Source organism: Choloepus didactylus, chromosome 17, assembly GCF_015220235.1.
Source record: "Choloepus didactylus isolate mChoDid1 chromosome 17, mChoDid1.pri, whole genome shotgun sequence".
NCBI classification, from domain to species: domain Eukaryota; kingdom Metazoa; phylum Chordata; class Mammalia; order Pilosa; family Megalonychidae; genus Choloepus; species Choloepus didactylus.
Genome location: NC_051323.1, coordinates 17,506,773 through 17,526,906, shown reverse-complemented (window position 1 = coordinate 17,526,906; position 20,134 = coordinate 17,506,773). Strand labels below are relative to the sequence as shown.

Sequence of the window (20,134 nt, the reverse complement as noted above, 5' to 3'; positions counted from 1 at the left end):
AAGATGACTGCTTGGTTCTGGAGGGGGAACACCAATTCTCCATAGAATCGAGTTTAATAGCCACTCTTTTAAAATGTGGATTTGATTACGCTATTCTCCAGCTGAAAGACCTTCAATGGCTTCCTACTGCCTAAAGGCTGCCTGTGACATGACTCAACACACTCCTTGTGACCTGGCCCTCGCCCTGTTAGTTTATCTCGGCCCCTCACCCAGCCGCCCCCAGACCCCAGCTGCTGGCTGCTCCCCTGGTCTGGAATCCCCTTCCCCTCAAGGCCACATCAGTAGGCAAACAAACAAACAGGACCCTCAGGGAGAGCTGGGAGAGGGCTGAGAGCAGGACGGCCGGGCCAGCCCTGCCTGGGCGTTACCTGCTCCCTGGAGCGGCCGAGCGCTGGGGTCTCCGGCCGTCGGGGCTGCCCCTGGCCCCAGCCTGCTTCTGTTGCTGCCACCCTGGCCACGGCCTCCACGGTCCTCTTCCCCACGGCCAAACACAGCAAATTTACTTTTGTTTCCAGTGAAGCACTAGGGCAGGCGCGGGGAGAGGAGAAGGCAAGGGGGAGGCCGAGGGGTGAGTGCGAGTGTGCGTGTGTAGGAATGTGTGAGGCTGAGGAGGTGGAGGGAAGGAGAGCCAGGGGCTCTGTGTGAGAAAGGAGAGAGGCGAGGGAAGTGTGAGAGATTGTGAGAAGTTGTGTGTGTGAGGAGAACTGGATTGTGAGTGGATTAGAGATACCGCATGGGAGAGAGAGTATGTGTGCATGTGAGAGGGAAGATGGGGGAGACTGCGTGTGAGTGTGTCTGTGTGTGTGAGTCAGTGAGCAAGAGAGAGAGAGAAGAGTCAGGTCTCAGGTGCCCTGGAGGGAGCAGGCTCCGTGGCTGCAGCAAAAGCTCGAGCGGGCAGCGGGGTCTCCCCAGCAGCCAGGAGCAGCCAGGGCTGTGGCAGCTGAGGTCCTGAGGACCTGAGGGAGGACGGACAGAGCTGCCCCTTGGCCCCCTCCCCCATGAGCCCAAGGGAGGGCCCAGGCCCCTCTCTCCTCAAGCTCCTTTATAAAGGCAGACGTGGGATTTACCTCAAGACTCTCTGGGGCCTCCTTAAGAGACTTGGCCCAGGTGAGCTGGCCGGACAGGGGAGGGCACCGGGGTCTCACATTCCACAGCGGGTACTGCTTGCTCAATAAGGTTCGCTGCAGCTCGTTTCTTTCCTTCCCAACTTTAAACCCAAACTGCCAATCCCTTTCTCCCTCCTCTAAGACTAAGTGCCGAGTGTCATCACTCAGTGGGGGTTTCTGAGAACCCATGGACAGCGAGGACTGGTCACTCCGGATGCGAGGTAAACCCCGCTGGGGATTATTCTGCTCCTCTAACAAACTCCTTACTCCCTGGGTTGGGCTCAATAAGTGCCCACCCACCGGGTGCTTAGAATGTGCCAAGGTTGACTAAAGGTCACCGAGCAGCCGCTGCTTTAGCCTGGGTTCACTGTCGCAGAGCTATGAGGGAGCTCAGCCGTCGTGGAATCCAAACTCTTCATTTCATGGATGGGAACACTGAGACCCAGTCTACACCCTATAAGCCCCACTGAGTGCGTTAGTGGAGGCTGGAGGAGAGCAGGGTTTCCTGACACCCTCCAGCCCACGTTGTCGTACCTGAGTCCCCTCCTTTACTGCTTGCTCATACCCGAAGCTTGAGCATCAAGTATGCCCATTTTACGACTGAGAAAACAAGGACAGAGGGCAGGGCCATGTGTTTAGGCTCTGGGCTCCGAGTAAAGCCCACCATGACATAGACGCTGGCAGTGGGCATCCCAGGAGTTTCTGCCTTGCTGGGCCCCTCAGTGGGGTGGGCAGGGAGGGGCCGGCCCCACCCTGGGGTCCAGGGCTCTGCAGCCGAGGCTGGCCCAGGTCTCCTGAGCACCCCTGAGCAGCTGCTGCAGGCCATACAGAGTCAGGGGCTGTGGGTGACCCACAACACCTCAGAGAAACCCCCAGAAGATTCCAGAGGGATTCTCTCTATGGTGTGGTGCTTAAAGAGCCCAGACCTGGGTTCAACTTCTGACTCTGCTGATCACCTGCAGTAAGATCATGGAATTAACTTCTCTGAGCCTTGGTTTCCCCATTTATAAAGTGGGGATGATCACACCTACTTCCCTGGACTGTGGCAAGGATTAGAGGAGATAATATATGTATTGTGGCTGGCACTCAGGAAGTGATGGCTGTTGTTGCCAGCAGGTGTGACGCCTTCCTCCCTCACCACCAGTTACCAGCCTGACCCTCCTAAACATTCCAAGGACTCAATTCTTCTCTGTTCCAAACTCCCAGGCTGCCCCCTCCCCCCCCTCCCCTCCCCTCTCTGCCCCTCCTCCTGCCCTGGGAAGGTTTGCCTGCTGCATGCTGTGCTCCTGGGCCACATGCAGGCAACATGTCAGCAGTTAATCCCCATAATGACAAATGCCACAGGTCACAGCCCCTCTGTTCTGCAGCCAGCAGTCATCACCCCACGTTGGCCCAACCATGAGAATGGATTCAATCCAACATTGCTGGGGAAACAACCTCAGCAGGGACAAGCTTCAGGAAGCATAACTCAAAGAAGTAAACATAATCATGCTTTTACTGGATGGGGACTGTTTAGTCATTGGATGAGCAAAGTAAAAAAATGGATTGCAAAGGGGATTGTAAACCAGCAAGCAGTGTAGCCTTAAATTACTAGTGAAGACCCGGGAGGCATTTGGAAGTGTCAGGAAGCTGATCAACACTGGGACATAGTGTGGTCCCCAGCTCTGGGCGAGTCCTTTCCTGACGCTCCCTCTCTTGGGCTCCTCAGCTAATTCCTAGACAGTAAGCTCTGTGAGGGCAGGGCCGTGCTTGTCTTGTTCACGTCATGCTGCTGGCCCCTGACACAGGCTCACACTGCATGACATGCAACCAGTGTTTGCTGGGTGAATGAACTTTACTGAGGAACAATCATGAGCATATCACCTGGAATTAGGCTTAGCTGGAAAGGAGCTAAGAATAAAGAAATGGAGCAGGGAGCCCTGAGCCAAAGGGGGACGGGGAGTGCAGAGGTAAATGGATCTGATTGATAAACAAGGGGAATGAGCTTATGTGTGTGTTGGGGAGGGGAGAAGCTAAGGAGAGGGACCTCAGGAAAGGGAGTGAGGGTGGGGTGGGATTTGCCAAAAAGTATGCAGAGAAATGTGGTCACTGGGGAATTTCCAGTGGTCGGAGGATTTTTTAAAAACAAGCAATTCTAGTAACTGATTTTTAAAATTGTGTATTTCTGGTACATAAAACCCCTCTGTAGGTCCAAACCTTCAACGAAGTCTTAAGTGGCCAATTTTGGGGAAATCCAAGAAGGGCTGAGCTCCATGTCTGAGCAGGCCTGGAGGAGAAAGTGGAGTACAAGTGCTGGAGGTGAGGCACAATTGAATCTGACCAGGGACTTGGAGCCAGAAGTGACACTGAGACTAGAAGCTACTGGGAATACACAGGAATTTAGGCAAAGGCCACAGACCTCTCCCAGAATGTGGGCAAGGAGGCTGAAGTCCATCTTTGCTAACACCCAAGGAATAAGGTGAGTCTGGTTTGTAAATATTATATACTTATTAGGACTTTCACTGGTTCACTAGCAAACTCAGGCTCCCAAGCCTAGTTTCCCTGCAAGGTCTTAAGTCACTCAGGATTCTCTTCTAATAGGTTTTTGTTTTTTTGTGTGTTTTGCTTTTGTTTTTGTTTTGTTTTTAGGAGAATAACCCTCACAGCTGGCAAGGGAATGCTCTATATGTTGATAATTCCTGGAGATCTAGGTTTTAAGATGTCAAAAGACAAGAGAGAGGAGTAAGTACAAGTTTCCTTTGGGGAATTTTAATTTGCCTTCCTGCCCACTGTCTCCTGAGAGGGCATAAAAGGTCTAGAATGATCCTTACCCCCTTCTCCTTTTCCTTCCTCTTCTCCCCTCTTCCCTACTCCTTCCAAGATCCAAATTGATTGACTAAGGAGAGGGAACCAGCCTCGTTTTAAACTTCAAGCTCTAAAAGAAACCCAGTTGTCTTTGTGCCTATCTCTGAAACACAGCCTGTCTCTGGAAGCCCTTGGGGAGGAGAGACTTTAGAGAGAACCAGCCCCTGCCCCTTCTTCATCTGAGAGGGGCAAGTAAGTCACCATGAAACTTATATTTGGTCCTAAGGCCTGGGAAACATGTGAGGCTCAAATGACTTGATAGAAAAAAGCCTTTCCCTCCTTTACTGCTCCTACTGGGGCATTTTTGATCCTTTAGTGACCCAGAGTTCAATACCTGGTAAGTAGAAAAAGACCTCAGTGTTCTTTTCACAGCCCTCCCACCCCTCCCAAAGCTTTCATAAGCCTCACTGTACCAACAAGGCAGCCAAACACATGCCTACTTGTACAGGAAAAAATTCTGGCTCCTTGCCCTTAAATTGAGTTAATGGGTGTAAAGGGAACTAACATATATTAAGTGCCCACATGCACCATATGAAGCATTTTATATCTGTTTCTATCTTGGTTAGCAACTCACAACAATTTAGCATGACGAACCAGCCATCCCTATTCGTCCAGGACTGACCCGGTTTTAGAACAGAGAGTCCCGTGTCCTGGGAAAGCCCTCAGTCCCAGGCACACTGAGACAGCTACTCATCCTACAAAGATGCTTCATTCCACAGATGGTGTGGGGACTCCAGGCCCTCCACACCCAGGTCAGACTTGGCTGACCCCGTTTCTCTTGGATCTTGGCTCCAGTTCCTATTAGCAGCCTAGAAAGGGGGATGTGCAACCATATTTATCAAGGTGTTCTAATCCTCTTTTTCCTAATGTCCTTTCAAGAGTTTCTCAGAGCCAGAAAATAATTTTTTTTTCTGGGACAGAAAGCACAGCTCTTACCAATTCTCACCACAACATGATGATTCTACTCATCTTATAGGCTCTGCTGTAGACTTGAGCCAAAATCGAGTGGCTGCTAAATAGTGACTTCCTAAGTCATATTCACATGGGGTAGGGGAAGGGTGTAAGGAGAGAGAGAGAATAAATGAATGAGTTGTGGTGGCAGATTATTCCCTGCCTACCTATTCCCAGTCTTACCCTGTCACCAGGAGGTAGTGTGGCTGCTTGGAAGGACGTAATTCTCAGCCTGTGCCCAACATGGCGACTGACCAGTAATATCTTAAGAAGGGTGGCAGCATGGATGGTGGAAAGCACACGCACAGGCTTTGTAGTCAACAGACCTGTTTTCAAATCCCAGCTGCACTGATTATCAGCTACATCATGCTAGATCTCTCTGAACCGTGATCTCGCAATCTGAAGATGAAGATAATATCACCCTTAAAGCATTGGTGTGAGGTTTAACTGAGAAGACATACACATTTCCCTTTCTTTATTTCTCCTAGCTAACTTCTACCTACCATTGAAGATGCACCTCAGGTGCCATCTGCTCCAGGAAGCCTGTGTTGATCCCTGGGTCCCCCCTTACCACCACCACCACTTACCACCTTGGCCTGGGTGCACCCCCTTGTTGCTCCCCCCTTATGCAGAGAAAACGACTGCCACTGCACTGCCACACCATTTAGACTTATCTGTTTATGAGCCTGTCCCCAAACATGAGAGGATTGCTCTAAGTGGTTCAAAGATCATCCAGAGGACAACTCAGAAGCGATGGCTAGTGCCTATGAACAAAGCATGGAGCCAGCACAAGAAGGATCAGGAGACCTGGGGCTGCCTCTCTCTTTCCCCTAGCCTGCTGTGTGATCAAGGAGCCTCAGCTAGGGAGACAGCAGGGACTTGACAAGCTTTCGCAGGTTTGTATGTGGTTCTGGGATGTACTAAATTTCTTTAGGATGGTGAATCTTTAACCATGGGTACACTGTGGGACCTAAAAGAAAAGTACAGACACCCAAGCCCCATTCCTCACCTAATACATGTCAGAATCCCTAACCAAGACAAGCTGGTTTGTCCTGGTTGGGAACCCCAGTTAGGAACCCAGAACGTGTATTAAATGCCCGCTTCTGGGTCTCTCTGAAAGGAATAAAAGCAGGTTATCTGGCATTTACTTTGCCTTCGTAATCATGATTATTAACACTACATGTTTTATTTAACAAAATTATAATGAATGACTACTGCAGAGCACTTTCTTGGTTACAAAGCCCCCTCACGTACACTGTCTCTTTTCATTCTTTCCAGGTTATTCTGTGAGGCAGGACCTGAGGGGGTCTCCCCTCAATCCTCCATGTCTAGCCCCTGCCCATGCAGGCCCCCATGTCCTGCAGGACCCTCTCTCCTCCACAGTCATGTTCCCAATGTGGCCGGGCCCACTGGACCACTGCCTGGGCTGTCTGGGTGGGTTCACAGAATGGACAGGACACTCAGAGAGGAAATGCCCCACAGCAAGCAAAAGTGGGAAATTCAGGCAGTTATCCAGACGAGGCAGGTAAAACAATTCTGGCACTGTCTTAATTTCCTGACTGCAGGTCACCGTCGCTGACCATGTAACACAATGGGAGCAGGGCTTACACCCCAGTCACACCCACAGCACCCCACTTTCCTTGAGAGCAGTGAAAGGCAGAGGGGTGAGCCTTCTCCCACCCCACAGAGAATGGCGGGAACAAACTCAGCCCCCACCAGCTACAGAAGAATCCCCGCGGCTGTTGGTTTCCTGGCAGGCTTTGTGGCCCCTTAAACCAGTGTTTCTGGAAGCAGAGTCTGGAATGTATTCTTAGGGGTATGTAGGTTCTCCTTGATTTCTTTTCTAATTTTGTGTTTCCATTTTGATGATAATCTTTGAAAAGATTTCTTTTACCAGATAGGTGGGCAAAACTTTACTGTGGTTACAGTTCATATTAGAAGACATTTTCATGGAATAAAACCCTCGTTAATTAAGATACTGTTTCTCAGTCTGGGCTGTGTGGCCCCTGGGGCTCTACAAATGCACAAGTGCATTTTCATGGGCCCACAGGAATCGACTGCCCCTTTTAAAGGGCCCTCGCTTACTCCAGTTTGAGAAGCGCGGTCTGACCCTCCACATCCGTGCCCAATCCCTGGCTCTGCGGCACTGCCAGGGACAGGTGGCAACGCAAACGCGTGTGGGGTGGGAACCAGGGAAATGGCAGGCCGCGAAGGAAGGGATTCGCACTGGAGGGAATCTACATTCTCTCCCCTTCAGCTCCCAGTTAAAACCAGTGTTTCCTCAACCAAACCGGAAACCACCGAAGCAACGTAAAATCCAGTAGATGTAACCAGTTCCGTGATTCACCTGTCGTCTCCTCCAAGCCTGGTGGATGTGGGGGAGGCGATGGGATGGCAGGGCAATCCCAGGGACCAGTTCATCCAGAAGCAACATGGGGAGCAGGAGGTCTTTCCACCAGGCTTATTTTCCTCTTGGTCTCCAATGTTTCTATCACTGAGCATTGTGTGTGAGCCTGTGCATGTGTGTGCCTGTGCATGTGTGTGTGAGTGCATGTGTGTGCCTGTGCATGTGTGTGCATGCATATATGTGCACGAGTGTGTGTGCAGGCATGCATGTTTTAATCAGAACCCATCTCATACACTGGACTCTTACAAAGGACTCCTCATTAACCCATCTCTCACATAAACACATAAACTCTGGAAATGCCACCGGCCCTGCTAGATTTGGCCCTGATGAGAGGAATTTCATAAGGCAGGCACGGGGGGCAGGGGTGCATCAGATCTCCACCTATTGGGCTCTAAGTAAGATGCGGTCACTGCCTCTGAAACTCCTTTGAGGGTTTAGATGGTAAGAGGATCGAATTTTACCTTACTAAGAAAGTGGAAATATATAGTAGAAACCAACTAAATACTGCTTATTATGCAAATTTTGGATTTGCTGGGGGTGAAATCATGTCCCCAGAAACATCGGTAAAGCCTAGAAAGAATAAAATATTACAGTTGTGCTCTAAGGATTACTTTTTACTCCTCTTAAGATTGATAATTTTCTTTCCACTGGAAAGAACAAGATTGATTTTTAATTAGCCCACAACTAATTTCTAAAGCAGCAGAGGAAGGACCCGGGGGCTCTGTCATCCTGGAAGAAAGCTTCCCAGGGGTCTGCAAGCTAGGATGCAGGGGGACTGGAAAGCTCTGTACCATTCCTTCAAGCTCAGGTGAGGGGAGAAGGACAAGGCAATGTAAGAATTCAGTTCAGTGAGCACAATGCCTCGCACCAAACAGTCAGATACATTACCGGTTCTTAGGGCAAGGGCTATGTGGCCCCTAGAAATTTGGAATCGAGGGAAATAATTCTGAGAATTAAACCATGAAATTCACACAGAATGGATCTGAGTGGAGGTCTGGAGTCACCAGCAAGAGACGGAGGGCTGTGGCCTGACTTCAGGTGTCCCTGAGCAGGGAGGCTGCTCGGCGACAGAAGCAGGGCAGAGGGGCCTGAGGGTTCAGGCTGAGCCACATGGGGCCCCAGACTCCTCTCCAGAGAATCCCCCTGCCCAGCCGTGCCCCTCCTGGATCTATCGACGGGACCGCCAGCAGGATGGCTCCCCAGAGTGTGTGCTCGCCCTCAAGGAACTCACGGGTCCTGCTGCTATGATCCGTGCTGCTGGCCCGGCTGCTTCCTCTGCTCTCCGCGCCGCTCAGTTCCTGCTGCAGCTTCTCCCAGTGGACTTTTTGCAGGCCTGAAAGCTGTCCCTTCTGCTCTCTTTTTCTTTGCAGGTAACTGGGGACTGGAAGCCCAAGGCTGAGGGCACAGCAGCCTGTGGGCATAGCATAAAAGGGGAAGGAGGCTGAGTGACTGCAAATTGGCTTTTCATTTTAATATCCACCTGTGACAAAGAGACGGGACAACATAAGCAAAACAGAAGATATGGAATGCCTGGGCAGGGCCAATTCCCCAAGGCTTGGGTTTGACGGAATTCCACTTCTGAACCAACTCAACAGTTGCTGCCAGGGGATACTCTCAGTGCGATCGTTACAATTCCGTTAGAATAAGCCAAGCTCCCATCTCCCCATTCTTGCTTGTCCAGGGCAGCGATGACCAGATGTGGCTGATGACACATGTCCAAGTAGAGCATCCCTTAGTGGGTCACAGATTTACTCCAAAATTCCGAGTCCTCTCTTTGGTTTCTCTTTGGGAAAGTAGATGCCTTTCTATTGACTGCCATTTTTATAACAACCAAGGACTTCTTGGATTACTAAGCAAATTAGTTATTAAGTATTTCCCAAACTAGTTCAGTAAACTAAAATTTTCCAGAACCAGAGTTACCAAGTCCTCTTATTCAGGATTCCACTAAGAAGTCCAATCTTTGTAGAACGCTGAGCACCGCACAAAGCCCCTGCTAGTGCTGTACACGCAGAGGCGGTTGGAATTCCCTCAGCTCTCTGAGTTTCTCATTAATGTTGTCTCAACTGAGTTGGTCATGATTTTCAATTGCTACTATTCTCTTTTTTTTAGTTATAAATTTCTGCTCATTTAGCTTTAGGATGGATGCCTTTTGCTTATTGTGGATAGATCAGTTAATGCTACAATTATACCAACAGTTTCTATTTATACCAACAATATCTTTAATTTATAATTTTATGATATTAAGGATTTCTGAATCATCCACTTGATGAATCTAAAGCTAATTGCCTCTCTTAGACCTTAACATTTTGTTTTCTTTTTTCTTTATTCTTTTTTTAATGAAGGAAGTCAGACTAGATGGGGTAAGTGAGTGGGGAAGTCTTTTGCCATTTAAGTGCATTGCACCAAAAATGTATAAGAACCACTGGTCTGGAGTAAGTTTGAGTCTGGAATCCCAGGCCTACAGTTTGCACAATGGCAGGATGGTCAACAAATACTGGTTAGTTCGACTATTTTTAAAGCCCAAGAATGGCAACTGGCATTTGAAAGGCTGGCATTTGAAAGGCTGGGGCAGACTAGGAAATTACATTTGGGGTTCTTACATGAAGTCTTACATTGATTTTTTCTTTTCTGGATGGGGAGCTGCCTCAGGGTTCAAATTCATGAACTGCGGACGTGGAACACCTGGGCATTCATTGGCTGGCTATATCCCAAGGAAGCCACACCAAGCTGAACCTTGGGGAAGACTGTCTAAGTCTTTTAGAGAGTAGCTGAGTGTCTACCCTGCAGCTGGTGCGTTGCTAAGCATTGGGGAGGCAGGTTACCTGGACTTCAGAGTCCAATCTCTCTAGAGCCCCAGCTTACAAACCACCACACCTCTGTTCTTTAAGCCCCAGTCTCTCCTGGATAAGAGGGTAAGATGTGTCAGGTGGAGATGTTAATGAAGTGCAATGTTGCTTCCTAGGGGACACAGATCAGAAAGACGGGTGCCCCTCCTTCCTTCTCTCCCTTCCTCCCAGCATGCTGTGGTTTCCCTTGCCCTAGGGTGAGCTGTAATCCCAGTAAACCCTGGCCACCTAGTTCCACTCCAAGGGCTCAGCATATTGGAATGACGAGTTCCTAGTCCCCCCTAAAGCCAGGAATGGAAATGAGAAGCAACTGGTATATCAAAGAGGCCTCTTCCCAAGAGTCAGCTGCCCTGGATGCTCTCTGGCTTGTCACTCATGAGCCCTTTGGTTGGACATCCTACCTCTCAGGAACTCAGTGTTCTCATCTGTAATGTGGGAATGAAAATCCTTTCTCTACTGGGCAAGGTTTTTGAAAAGATAGAATGAGATCATGTATGGAAATATGATTTCAGCAATTATAGGGGGCCATACCCATGAGGAATATCATTATTCAAGAAATCAGAGGCCATGGCTGTTAGAGAAGTGTTTTACTTTCTGCTCCAGATCTAATCTGTCCCATCTTTTCCTGACTCCAATCATGATCATCGGAGCATGGATGCTTGTGGGGAGTGGCTCGCCCTAACTCAAGCCCGAATCTTCCTTCCTCACTTTCTGCAGGATCGCTCCTCTCTCGAGAACCATCTTGCAGAGTTTGGCTCAGAATGCATCAAGCTCTCCCAGGAACTCCTCCATGCTCTCCTCTTAGTTGGCAGCCCCCCCCACCCCCGACATTCTCTCTGCACATTCTGCAGCTCAGCAGGCAGCCTGCTGGGCCAGAAGTTAGTGTTTTCCTTCGAGGTGGGGCCGAGGCAATGGCTGGGACAGCAGCCCCAACCGGTAGCCTCTACATAAGCCAGGTGGCTGCTTCTTGGTAGTGTGGGCAACTTAGGGGGCTCCGACTCCATGGTTTGGGGCCCTGGGCAGCAATTCTGGAGCAACAGGATTACCCCCGCCCAACACTCTCTCGCACTGGTTTTAACTGTGCTGCCACTTTTAGAATCTATGAAATGGCAATGTTTGTCATGTATTGTTGTTTATAGGTCTTATAAAATTAGATGCATTTAATTTTGTGTTGGGGAAGCTCTGCCCTAATCCATATAGGCAGTGTGCTGGAGTCTAGTCTCCAGCCCGACCTCAGGGTCCCTTTAAGGTGAGGTGAATGCTCTTCCCCCTAGATCTAGATTTAGGGGGAGCCACTCCCCACAAGCATCCATGCTCCGATGATCATGATTGGAGTCAGGAAAAGATGGGACAGATTAGATCTGGAGCAGAAAGTAAAACACTTCTCTAACAGCCATGGCCCCTGATTTCTTGAATAATGATATTCCTCATGGGTATGGCCCCCTATAATTGCTGAAATCATATTTAGCAAGTGGGTCAGGAAAGAGGACCTCTAGCTCTCTAGACTCCCCAGCTGGAAAGGCTGCTGTTAGGACACCAAGGAATGTCCCTCCTAGGACATTCTCAAAATGACCTTACCTTCCTGGTCCAGATGTGGCCTCCTGTAGTTAGCAGGGTCCAGCTTTCCTACCCCAGCCTTCTCCTCCACCTTCATGACTGTAAAACAAAAGATGAACAAAACCTTAAAATGTATTGGAAAAAAAAGAGTAGGATTTCAAGGAGAAATTGTCAAATCCACAATGACAGTGGGAGATCTTACTGCAGATTTTTAAAATTAAGTCTAAAGAAAGCATGAACAAATACAAAACACAACTCCTTTTCAAGTGCAAATGGAACATTCACAAAGAGAGCACAGACACTAGGACATGGAAAAGTCTCAGTAAATTTCAAAGAATCTGTATCATATATCTATAGCAAATATATATGGAAAATAAAAATAATTTAAAATCATGAGTTTAATAGGAAACCAGAATGGAAATTATTAAATATAACTCAACATTTGCAACTACTACATATTGAAACTTGAGCGATACAGTAGTACTTAGAGGGCGAAAAAGAGAAAGAAAGAAAGGAAAGAATGAAAGAAGGAAGGAGGGAAGGAAGAAGGAAGGAAGGAAAAGAAAGAGAGGGGAGTGGAGAAGGAAGGAAAGAAAGGGAAGGAAAGAAAGAAAGGGACAGAAGGAAAAAAAGAAAGAAAGAAAAAAGAGGGAAGAGAGAGGGAGGGAGGGAGGGAGGAAGGAAGGAAGGAAAGAGAGCAGGGGGAGGGAGAAGGAAAATAAATGTTATAATCATTCAACTAAAGAAGCTAGAAAAATAAGAGAAAAAAACCCAAAGAAAGTAGAATAATGTAGATGTAAAAGATAATAAAGAAAATAATGAAATAGAAAACAATTAAGCAGAGAGATGGCTAATAAATCCAAAAGGCAATTATTTGAAAAGATTATTAAAATTGGCCAACCATTTGCAAGACTAATTGAGAAGAGAATATTCACAAGTAAACAATATTTTAAGAATGAAAAAGGAAGTTAAAATATAGTAAAGAATTTTAAAATTATAAGAGAATGACATGAAAAAACTTTATGCCCATAAATGGTAAAATTTAGATAATAACAATAATAGTCACATTACTATGTGCCAGGCACTGTTTAAAGTGCTTTGCATGTATGCCTAATAATTTAATCTTCTCAACAACCCTATGAGATAAGTAACATTATTATTCCCATTTTATAGATGAGGAAACTGAGGCAAAGGGAGCTTAAGGACTGCCCAAGTGGAGGACAGAGACTCAAACCCAGACAGTCTGTTTCTGGAACTCTTGTTCCTAGCCACAAGTCTAATAAATGGAAACTTTTCTAGAAAATAAAATAGAAATGATCAAAATTAGTTTAAAGGAAATAGAAAAGCTGAATTAACCAAGAACTATTAATTGAAATGGTTATGAGAAAGCACTGCAACCAGCCATGTATTAATAATTATGGAAGCTGGGTTATAGATCCATAGGTCATCATATTATTTTTTCTTTTTTTTGCTATGTTTTGAAATTTCCATAATAAAAAGAAAAATAAACATCAAGAGCAGATGGTTTTATAAAACATTTTAACTGAAACTTAAAGGCTTTGATCATCTGTAACTAATGCAGCATGGTTCTCAAAAACAGAAAAAGAGGAAATTGGAGAAAGTAGGTATGTCTGACCACCAGGATGCCGTGTTGGGCTGAAACCTAAGGGTTGGTTGAAAATCTCCATAAGGAGGCTGCTGCTGGCTACGGTTCCCTAGAATGCCCCTCCCACCCCAAGAGATGGAAGGGGAGGGATGTAAGTAAAGCTAGTTAGACCTTCAGCTCCCTGCCTACTTAGCTCCTAGAACACAAGCCAGGCTTACATCATCCAGGTGAGAGACTGGAGGACCTACAGATTCTGGCATTTTGGGGATCTCTAATAAATGACTAGAGCTCCATCCACTTGCCCCCTGTGAGCCTACCATTCAACAAGTTCAGCCTGCCCACACAGAGCTGCCGAACAGCTGTTTGGTGCTCCACTCTACAATATGAATGTCCAGCCAAACATCACCAGAATGACAGAGACAAAACAAACAGGAAAAAAGGAAGTCCTAGGATACAAACCAAAGAAACACTAAAAAATTATATAATTAACATCAAGTAGACAAGAAAAGACATTTTATCAATGAAAAATAAAAACAGAATGCCATAAACCTGGAACTTTTAAAGAATGAGAAAGAACTCCTGGAAATTTAAAATACATTAGAAAAAAATTCATTATAGGGGGTGAGACATAAAAATTGAAGGAATATGTCAGATAATAGAACACAAATATAAAGAGATTTTTTTTAAAAAAGGTAAGAAATACAAGGAAATCAGAGATTCAATCCAGGAAGTCCAACATCAAAGTAATAGGAGTCCCAGAAAGAGAGATCAGAAAAAAGAGTGAGGGAATTATCAAAGAAACAACCTGAGAACATTTTCCAGAATTGAAGGACTTGAATTTCCTGATTGAATGGGCTTGCTGAGAGCTCAGAAACATATAATTTTAAAAACTCCATTCAAGGTACATCATCATGAAGTGTTAGAACATCATGGACAGTGAGAAGATCTTAAAAGCTTCCAGAAGAAAAGAAGTAACTTAGAAAGAATCAGAAATAAAACCTAGCATCATATTTCTCAACAGTCACAGTGGAAGCTACAAGACATTGGATCATGCCTCCAAAGTGAGAAAAAATGATTTCCAACCTAGAATTCCAATCCCACCCAAGCTATCAATCAAATGTGAGGGTAGAATAAGGTCCTTTTTAGACATGAAATGTCTCCAGAATTTACTTCCTATACAGCCTTTATCAGAAAGTGTTTGAAGGAGGAACTCCAGCAAAAATGAGGCAGCATCTCAGAAAGGAATAAGGGATCTGGAAAATGGCATTCACCATGAGAGAGACAAAGGGGAGTCTTAGGAGGACAGCTATGTGGGTGCAGCTTAGAGCAGGAGTTTGGAAGGCTCTGGCAGCTTGTCTCCAAGAAAAAACATGAATCTGATAAATTATTTTAATGTGTTTGTTTGAGAGGGGTTTTAAAGTTCTATCAAGAATAAAGAATCATAAAAAGGAAAAGTAATAATGGTACAAAAATTATTTTAATGTGTTTGTTTTGCAAGGGGTTTTAAAGTTCTACCACAAATAAAGAATCACAGGAAGGAAAGTAATAATGGTACACTATGTCACTCAACTGTGAACAATATTTATATAATCAGAATAAATAAAAATGAATATTAATTTTACCAAAGTTGTGATACAAGCACAGCTGGCATGATGGATTGAATTAGGTACCCCAATTTAGGCATGTTCTTGGTCTTGGTCTTTCTGGAGTACATAGCTCCAAGCCACCACAGTTAGGAAGAAAAAAAGGGAGAATTGGCATCTAGCAGGGTCTGCTACAATGTCCAGTATCCATTCCTTTCCCTTCTTGCCTGTTTAGAGAACCCCATTTTGTTCAGATAGAGACACAGGGCCACCGATCACAGGTAGACACCTCCCCCAGTTCCAGGGATGAACTGTGATCTTTCTAAACCCTTCCTGGTAATCGTATTGCCCTTTGCCAGTAACTGATTTTAGGAGCAGTCACATGACCTTGTTCTAGCCAATGAGATGTAAAAAGAAATCAACTGGGTAGGGCGTTCAGGAAAGCTTTCATTTTGCTGATAAAAAGTGACAGACCCAGCTTGAATGCACATTTTGCCCTTATCCTCTCTTTTTCCTGCATGGACCTTGGACTTGAGGCTGTGAGAGGAAGTGGCCATTTTGTACCAGTGAGGGGCAGGCACAGGCTAAAGAAAAAGCCAAAGGATAGAACAAACCCGGGTTCCTGATAATATAATCACTGAGTTCCGGATTACTTATCTCTGACTTCTTGTTATGTGGAAAAAAAAAAAAAAAATCTACCCTTATATATTAAAACTGTTACCCAAGTTTTGTTACATTTTGCTGAAGGTCTTCTCAACTGATACATAATGGAATACTATATGGCAGTTCAAATGAATGAATTAGATCCTTTTGTATCAACATGTATACATCTCAAAAACATAATGATACACAAAGCAAGTTGTAAAGACAAGCAAAATGATATTTCTATAAAATTTTACAACACAAAACACTGCCAAGATTGTTTATAAGTAGTAAAAGCATGATACTGTACAAGGAAAGGTTACCTCTGTGGAGAAATAAGGTACAGGGATGGTGTTTAGCTGTACCTTTGATATTTTCGATAGAGATATGGATATGGATATAGGTATGTCTATATATGTGAAGCAAATAAAAAATGTTAAGATATGTTAATTCTGGGCAATGATATATGAATCTCTGTTGTATTCTGTAAGTTTGAAATATTTTATCATTAAAAACAAGAAATGCTTTTAAAAAGAAAATAATACAAGAACTCCCCCAAACTATGAGATACTAATCTCAGATAACATGGGCCAACTGAGCACAAAGAATGACTAGGGGTAGAGTGTCTCACAAGTTGACATGTCATTATCAAACTTTAGAACACCAAATATGAAGAAAAGAAAGATCCTAAAAACATCTAGTAGAGTGAAAAAAACAAAAACAATAATGAGATCACCTATAAATGAATAAAACTCAGACTAGCAGCAGACTTCTCATCCTCTAATGTAGATAACAAAAGATGAAGCAATGTCTCCAAAATTAGCATTCTATATCAGTCAAGAGTGAGGGTAGAAGAAATTTCAGACGTGCAAGAAATAATTTCACTTCTCTCACAGCCTCTCCTAGAAAGTAATATGAACCAAAAAGGGAAAGAAAATGGGATCCAGAAGAAAGTAGATCCAATCAGATGACACCTGTGCTACAACTCTAGCCAGCAATCAGTCCTAAAAAGAGCTAAAAAATGAGGCTTCAGATGGAGCTACCCAGGGAAAAGATAGAATGCAAGAGATTTGATACTGTTCTTGAAATTTTGGAAGAACTCAAGGAAGGGACAAAGCCATAAAAGGTAAAGAAAAAAAAAGGGACAATTAGAAACAATAGGGAAAATTTTAAACTCTGCAAGAAAAAAGTGTAATCATGGTACATAATTATAGAGTGTATTACTTTTTGAATTAAGTAAAAACAATGATGCTATATCTATATTGGGAGGCTAAAAAAGAGGCGATGGGTATGGTGTGAGATACTTAAATACCCACCTATAGATGCCATGGTGGACTGAATTGTGTTCCCCAGTTTGGACACGTTCTTGGTCTTGGTCCACATTCTGGTGGGTGAGGACCCACTGTAAATAAGACCTCTTCAAGATGTTTCTTCAGTTAAGGTGTGGCCCAACTGAGTCAGGTTGGGCTTTAATCCTGATTAATCGAGTCCTTTATAAGCAGAGTGAAAGTCAGAAGGAAAGAGAAATCACAGGGAGCAGCCAGAAGCTGGAAGTCAACAGAACCCAGAAGGGAAAAGAGAAGACGCCGCCATGTGCATTGCCATGTGACGGAAAAGCCAAGGAGCCCCAGAGAGTGCCAGCCAGCCAGAAAGTATCAACCCCAGGAGGAAGCAAGACTTCTAGCCTTTGAAACCATAAGCTAATAAATTCCTGTCGTTAAGCCAACCCATTATATGGTATTTGTTTTTGCAGTCAGGAAACTTAAACAAAAGGCTTATATCTAACTTGGGTAAACTGACCTTTTCTGAGTGTGTGTTTTGTCCTGGGCATGTCCTTTTGGATTCCCCAATCTGCACAGATGCCCCTCTTCCTCCAGGAAATTCAGTCGATGCTCCTGGTCCTGGCTGCTCTACTGTATGTCTTAAATCTGGTAATCCTTTGCCCCAGGCAGCTGGGGTTTGATTGTTTTCTGATAGCCTTTTAGCTTCCCCGCCAGCAGCTTCTACTCTCAGAAGTAGTTCTGGGACAAGCTAGATAGAGCAAGCATTCATGCTCAGTCCTTCAGGCATCCACTAGACATACTGGTACAGATATATATTCACCCTGATACGCACATAAGGTTTATTCTGCTCCCTCCAGAACTGGCACCAGAGATCCAAACTGAGAGTGCAGGCTAGCTCTGCTCTGAGCTGGGGGGTGGGGGGTGGATGAGGGAAAGGCCAGCAGAGGCACCATGAGGTTTTCCTACCATTTTTATGTTGCCTTTTTCTTGACTTCAGCACTAGCCCAGTTATTGCAACTCATTAACTGTTTTCCACAGCTCTGAGAAAAGTTGTTGTGCCAGTTTTGCTTGTTGTTCAAAAATTCTATGGGAGGATGGAACCCAGGAGGCCCTCAGTAGCCTATCTTGGGACTTCATCCCTACCTGCAGGCTTCCTAAAACTTGGATTGCTGGGTCCCATCCTGAGAGTTTTTGATTCAGTGGATCTGGGATGGGGCCCCAAAATTTGCATTTCCCACAAGTTCCTAGTTGATGCTGATAATGATGATCAGAAACCACACTTTAAGAACCACTGTCTTGAGGGACTTGTGGGCCCGTGAAAGAGAGAGAGAGACTGTGGGGAGTCTGAACTGAACGGTTGGACTCGTGCAACAGCTTTAAGTCTCCAGGAACAGCTGGGAGATTTGAATCTTAAAGCTGCCTTCCCTAATGGCACAGGGCACACCCCCCACCTTCAGGGCAGGCTGTACCTACTGCACATGGAAATTTGTTGCACTCATTGGACCCCCCACAAGATTTGGATCCCCACTTGCTGCATAGATGAAATCGGGGAGAACTGGCAAGTTGGGGAAAACTGGCTCAGGGGCGCCATCTGCTGGGATAGTGCACTCCACCAAGCTGTAGTTCTGACAAATTATAGATAATTGTTCAAATAAGTCTGCAAATCCTAAAAGAACCCAATCAAGATAAGCAAATACCAAGAAGCCAAAAACAACAGAAAATTTTAAAGCATATGAAGAAACCAGAAGATATGGATAACCCAAACCCAAACACCCAAATCAAAAGATCAGAGGAGACACAGTAGTTGGAGCAATTAATCAAAGAACTAATGACAAACAATGAGATCATAGCACAGGATATAAAGGACATGAGGAAGACCCTAGAAGAGCATAAAGAAGAATTTGCAAGAGTAAATAAAAAAATAGGCAATCTTACGGAAATAAAAGAAACTGTTGGTCAAATTACAAAGATTCTGGATACACACAGTACTATTTAGAGGAAGCTGAGGAAAGAATAAGCAAACTGGAAGAGTGCAGGCTTGAAAGTGAAAGTACAAAAAAATGGAGAAAAATAGAAAAATTAGAAACGGATCTCAGGGATATGATGGACAACATAAAGAATGCAAATATAAGAATCATTGGTGTTCCAGAAAGGGAAGAGAAGGGTAAAGGTCTAGGAAGAATATTCAAAGAAATTGTTAGGGAGAACTTCCCAGCCCTTCTGGACAACATGAATACACAGATCATAGATGCCCAACAAACTCCAAACAGAATAAATCCAAATAAACCCACTCCAAGACATATTCTGATCAGATTGTCAAATGCTAAAGAAAAGGAGAAGTTCTGAAAGCAGCAAGAGAGAAGCATTCACCACATACAAGGGAAACAACATAAGACTAAGTAGTGACTACTGAACAGCCACCATGGAGGTGAGAAGGCAAGTGGTATGACATATTTATAATTCTGAAAGAGAAAAATTGCCAACCAAGAATTCTTTATCCAGCAAAGCACTCCTTCAAATTTCAGGGAGAGCTTAAAGTCTTCATAGACAAACAAATGCTGAGAGAATTTGCTAACAAGAAACTTGCCCTACAAGAGATACTAAAGGGAACCTTACTGGCAGAGAAACAAAGAAAGGAGAGGTATGGAGAAAGGTTCAGAACTGAAGAGATTTAGCAAGGGCATACTAAAGGAAATAAAGAGAGAATGGGAAAAATATATATCTGACAAACAAAAACGAAAGGATAGGATGACTGATTCAAGAAATGCCTTCACAGTAATAACATTGAATGTGAATGGATTAAACTCCCCAATTAAAAGATACAGACTGGCAGAATGGACTAAAAAATATGAGACATCAATATGTTGCTTACAAAAGACTCATCTTAGACACAGAGACACAAAGAAATTGAAAGTGAGAGGATGGAAAAAAATATTCCATGCAAGAAAGCAAGGGTAGCAATATTAATCTCAGATAAAATAGACTTTAAATGCAAGGATGTTATAAGAGACAAAGAAGGTCACTATATACTAATAAAAGGGACAATTCAACAAGAAAAATTAGTAATCATAAATGTCTATGCACCCAATCAAGAGACCCCAAAATACATGAAACAAACATTGGCAAGACTAAAGGAAGCAATAGATGTTTCCACAATAATTGTGGGAGACTTCAACACATCCCTCTCTCCTATAGATAGATCAGTCAGACAGAAGACCAATAAGGAAACTGAAAGCCTAAACAATCTGATAAATGAATTTGAATTAACAGACATATATAGAACATTACATCCAAAAACACCAGAATACA

The 20,134-nt window shown here is 44.7% G+C and overlaps 1 protein-coding gene across 1 annotated transcript in view; it reads right to left on the bottom strand.

Moving 5' to 3' along the window:
• SLC4A5 (solute carrier family 4 member 5) overlaps positions 1 to 20,134 on the bottom strand; it is a 101,674-nt gene that overhangs the window by 73,907 nt on the left and 7,633 nt on the right. Inside the window, exons 2-3 of the mRNA XM_037807107.1 lie at positions 11,733 to 11,810; positions 8,540 to 8,719 (exon numbers count right to left, since the gene is read on the bottom strand). Coding sequence (XP_037663035.1) covers positions 8,540 to 8,719; positions 11,733 to 11,808 — 256 coding nt within the window. The 5' untranslated portion in view covers positions 11,809 to 11,810. The remainder of the gene's footprint in view (positions 1 to 8,539; positions 8,720 to 11,732; positions 11,811 to 20,134) is intronic.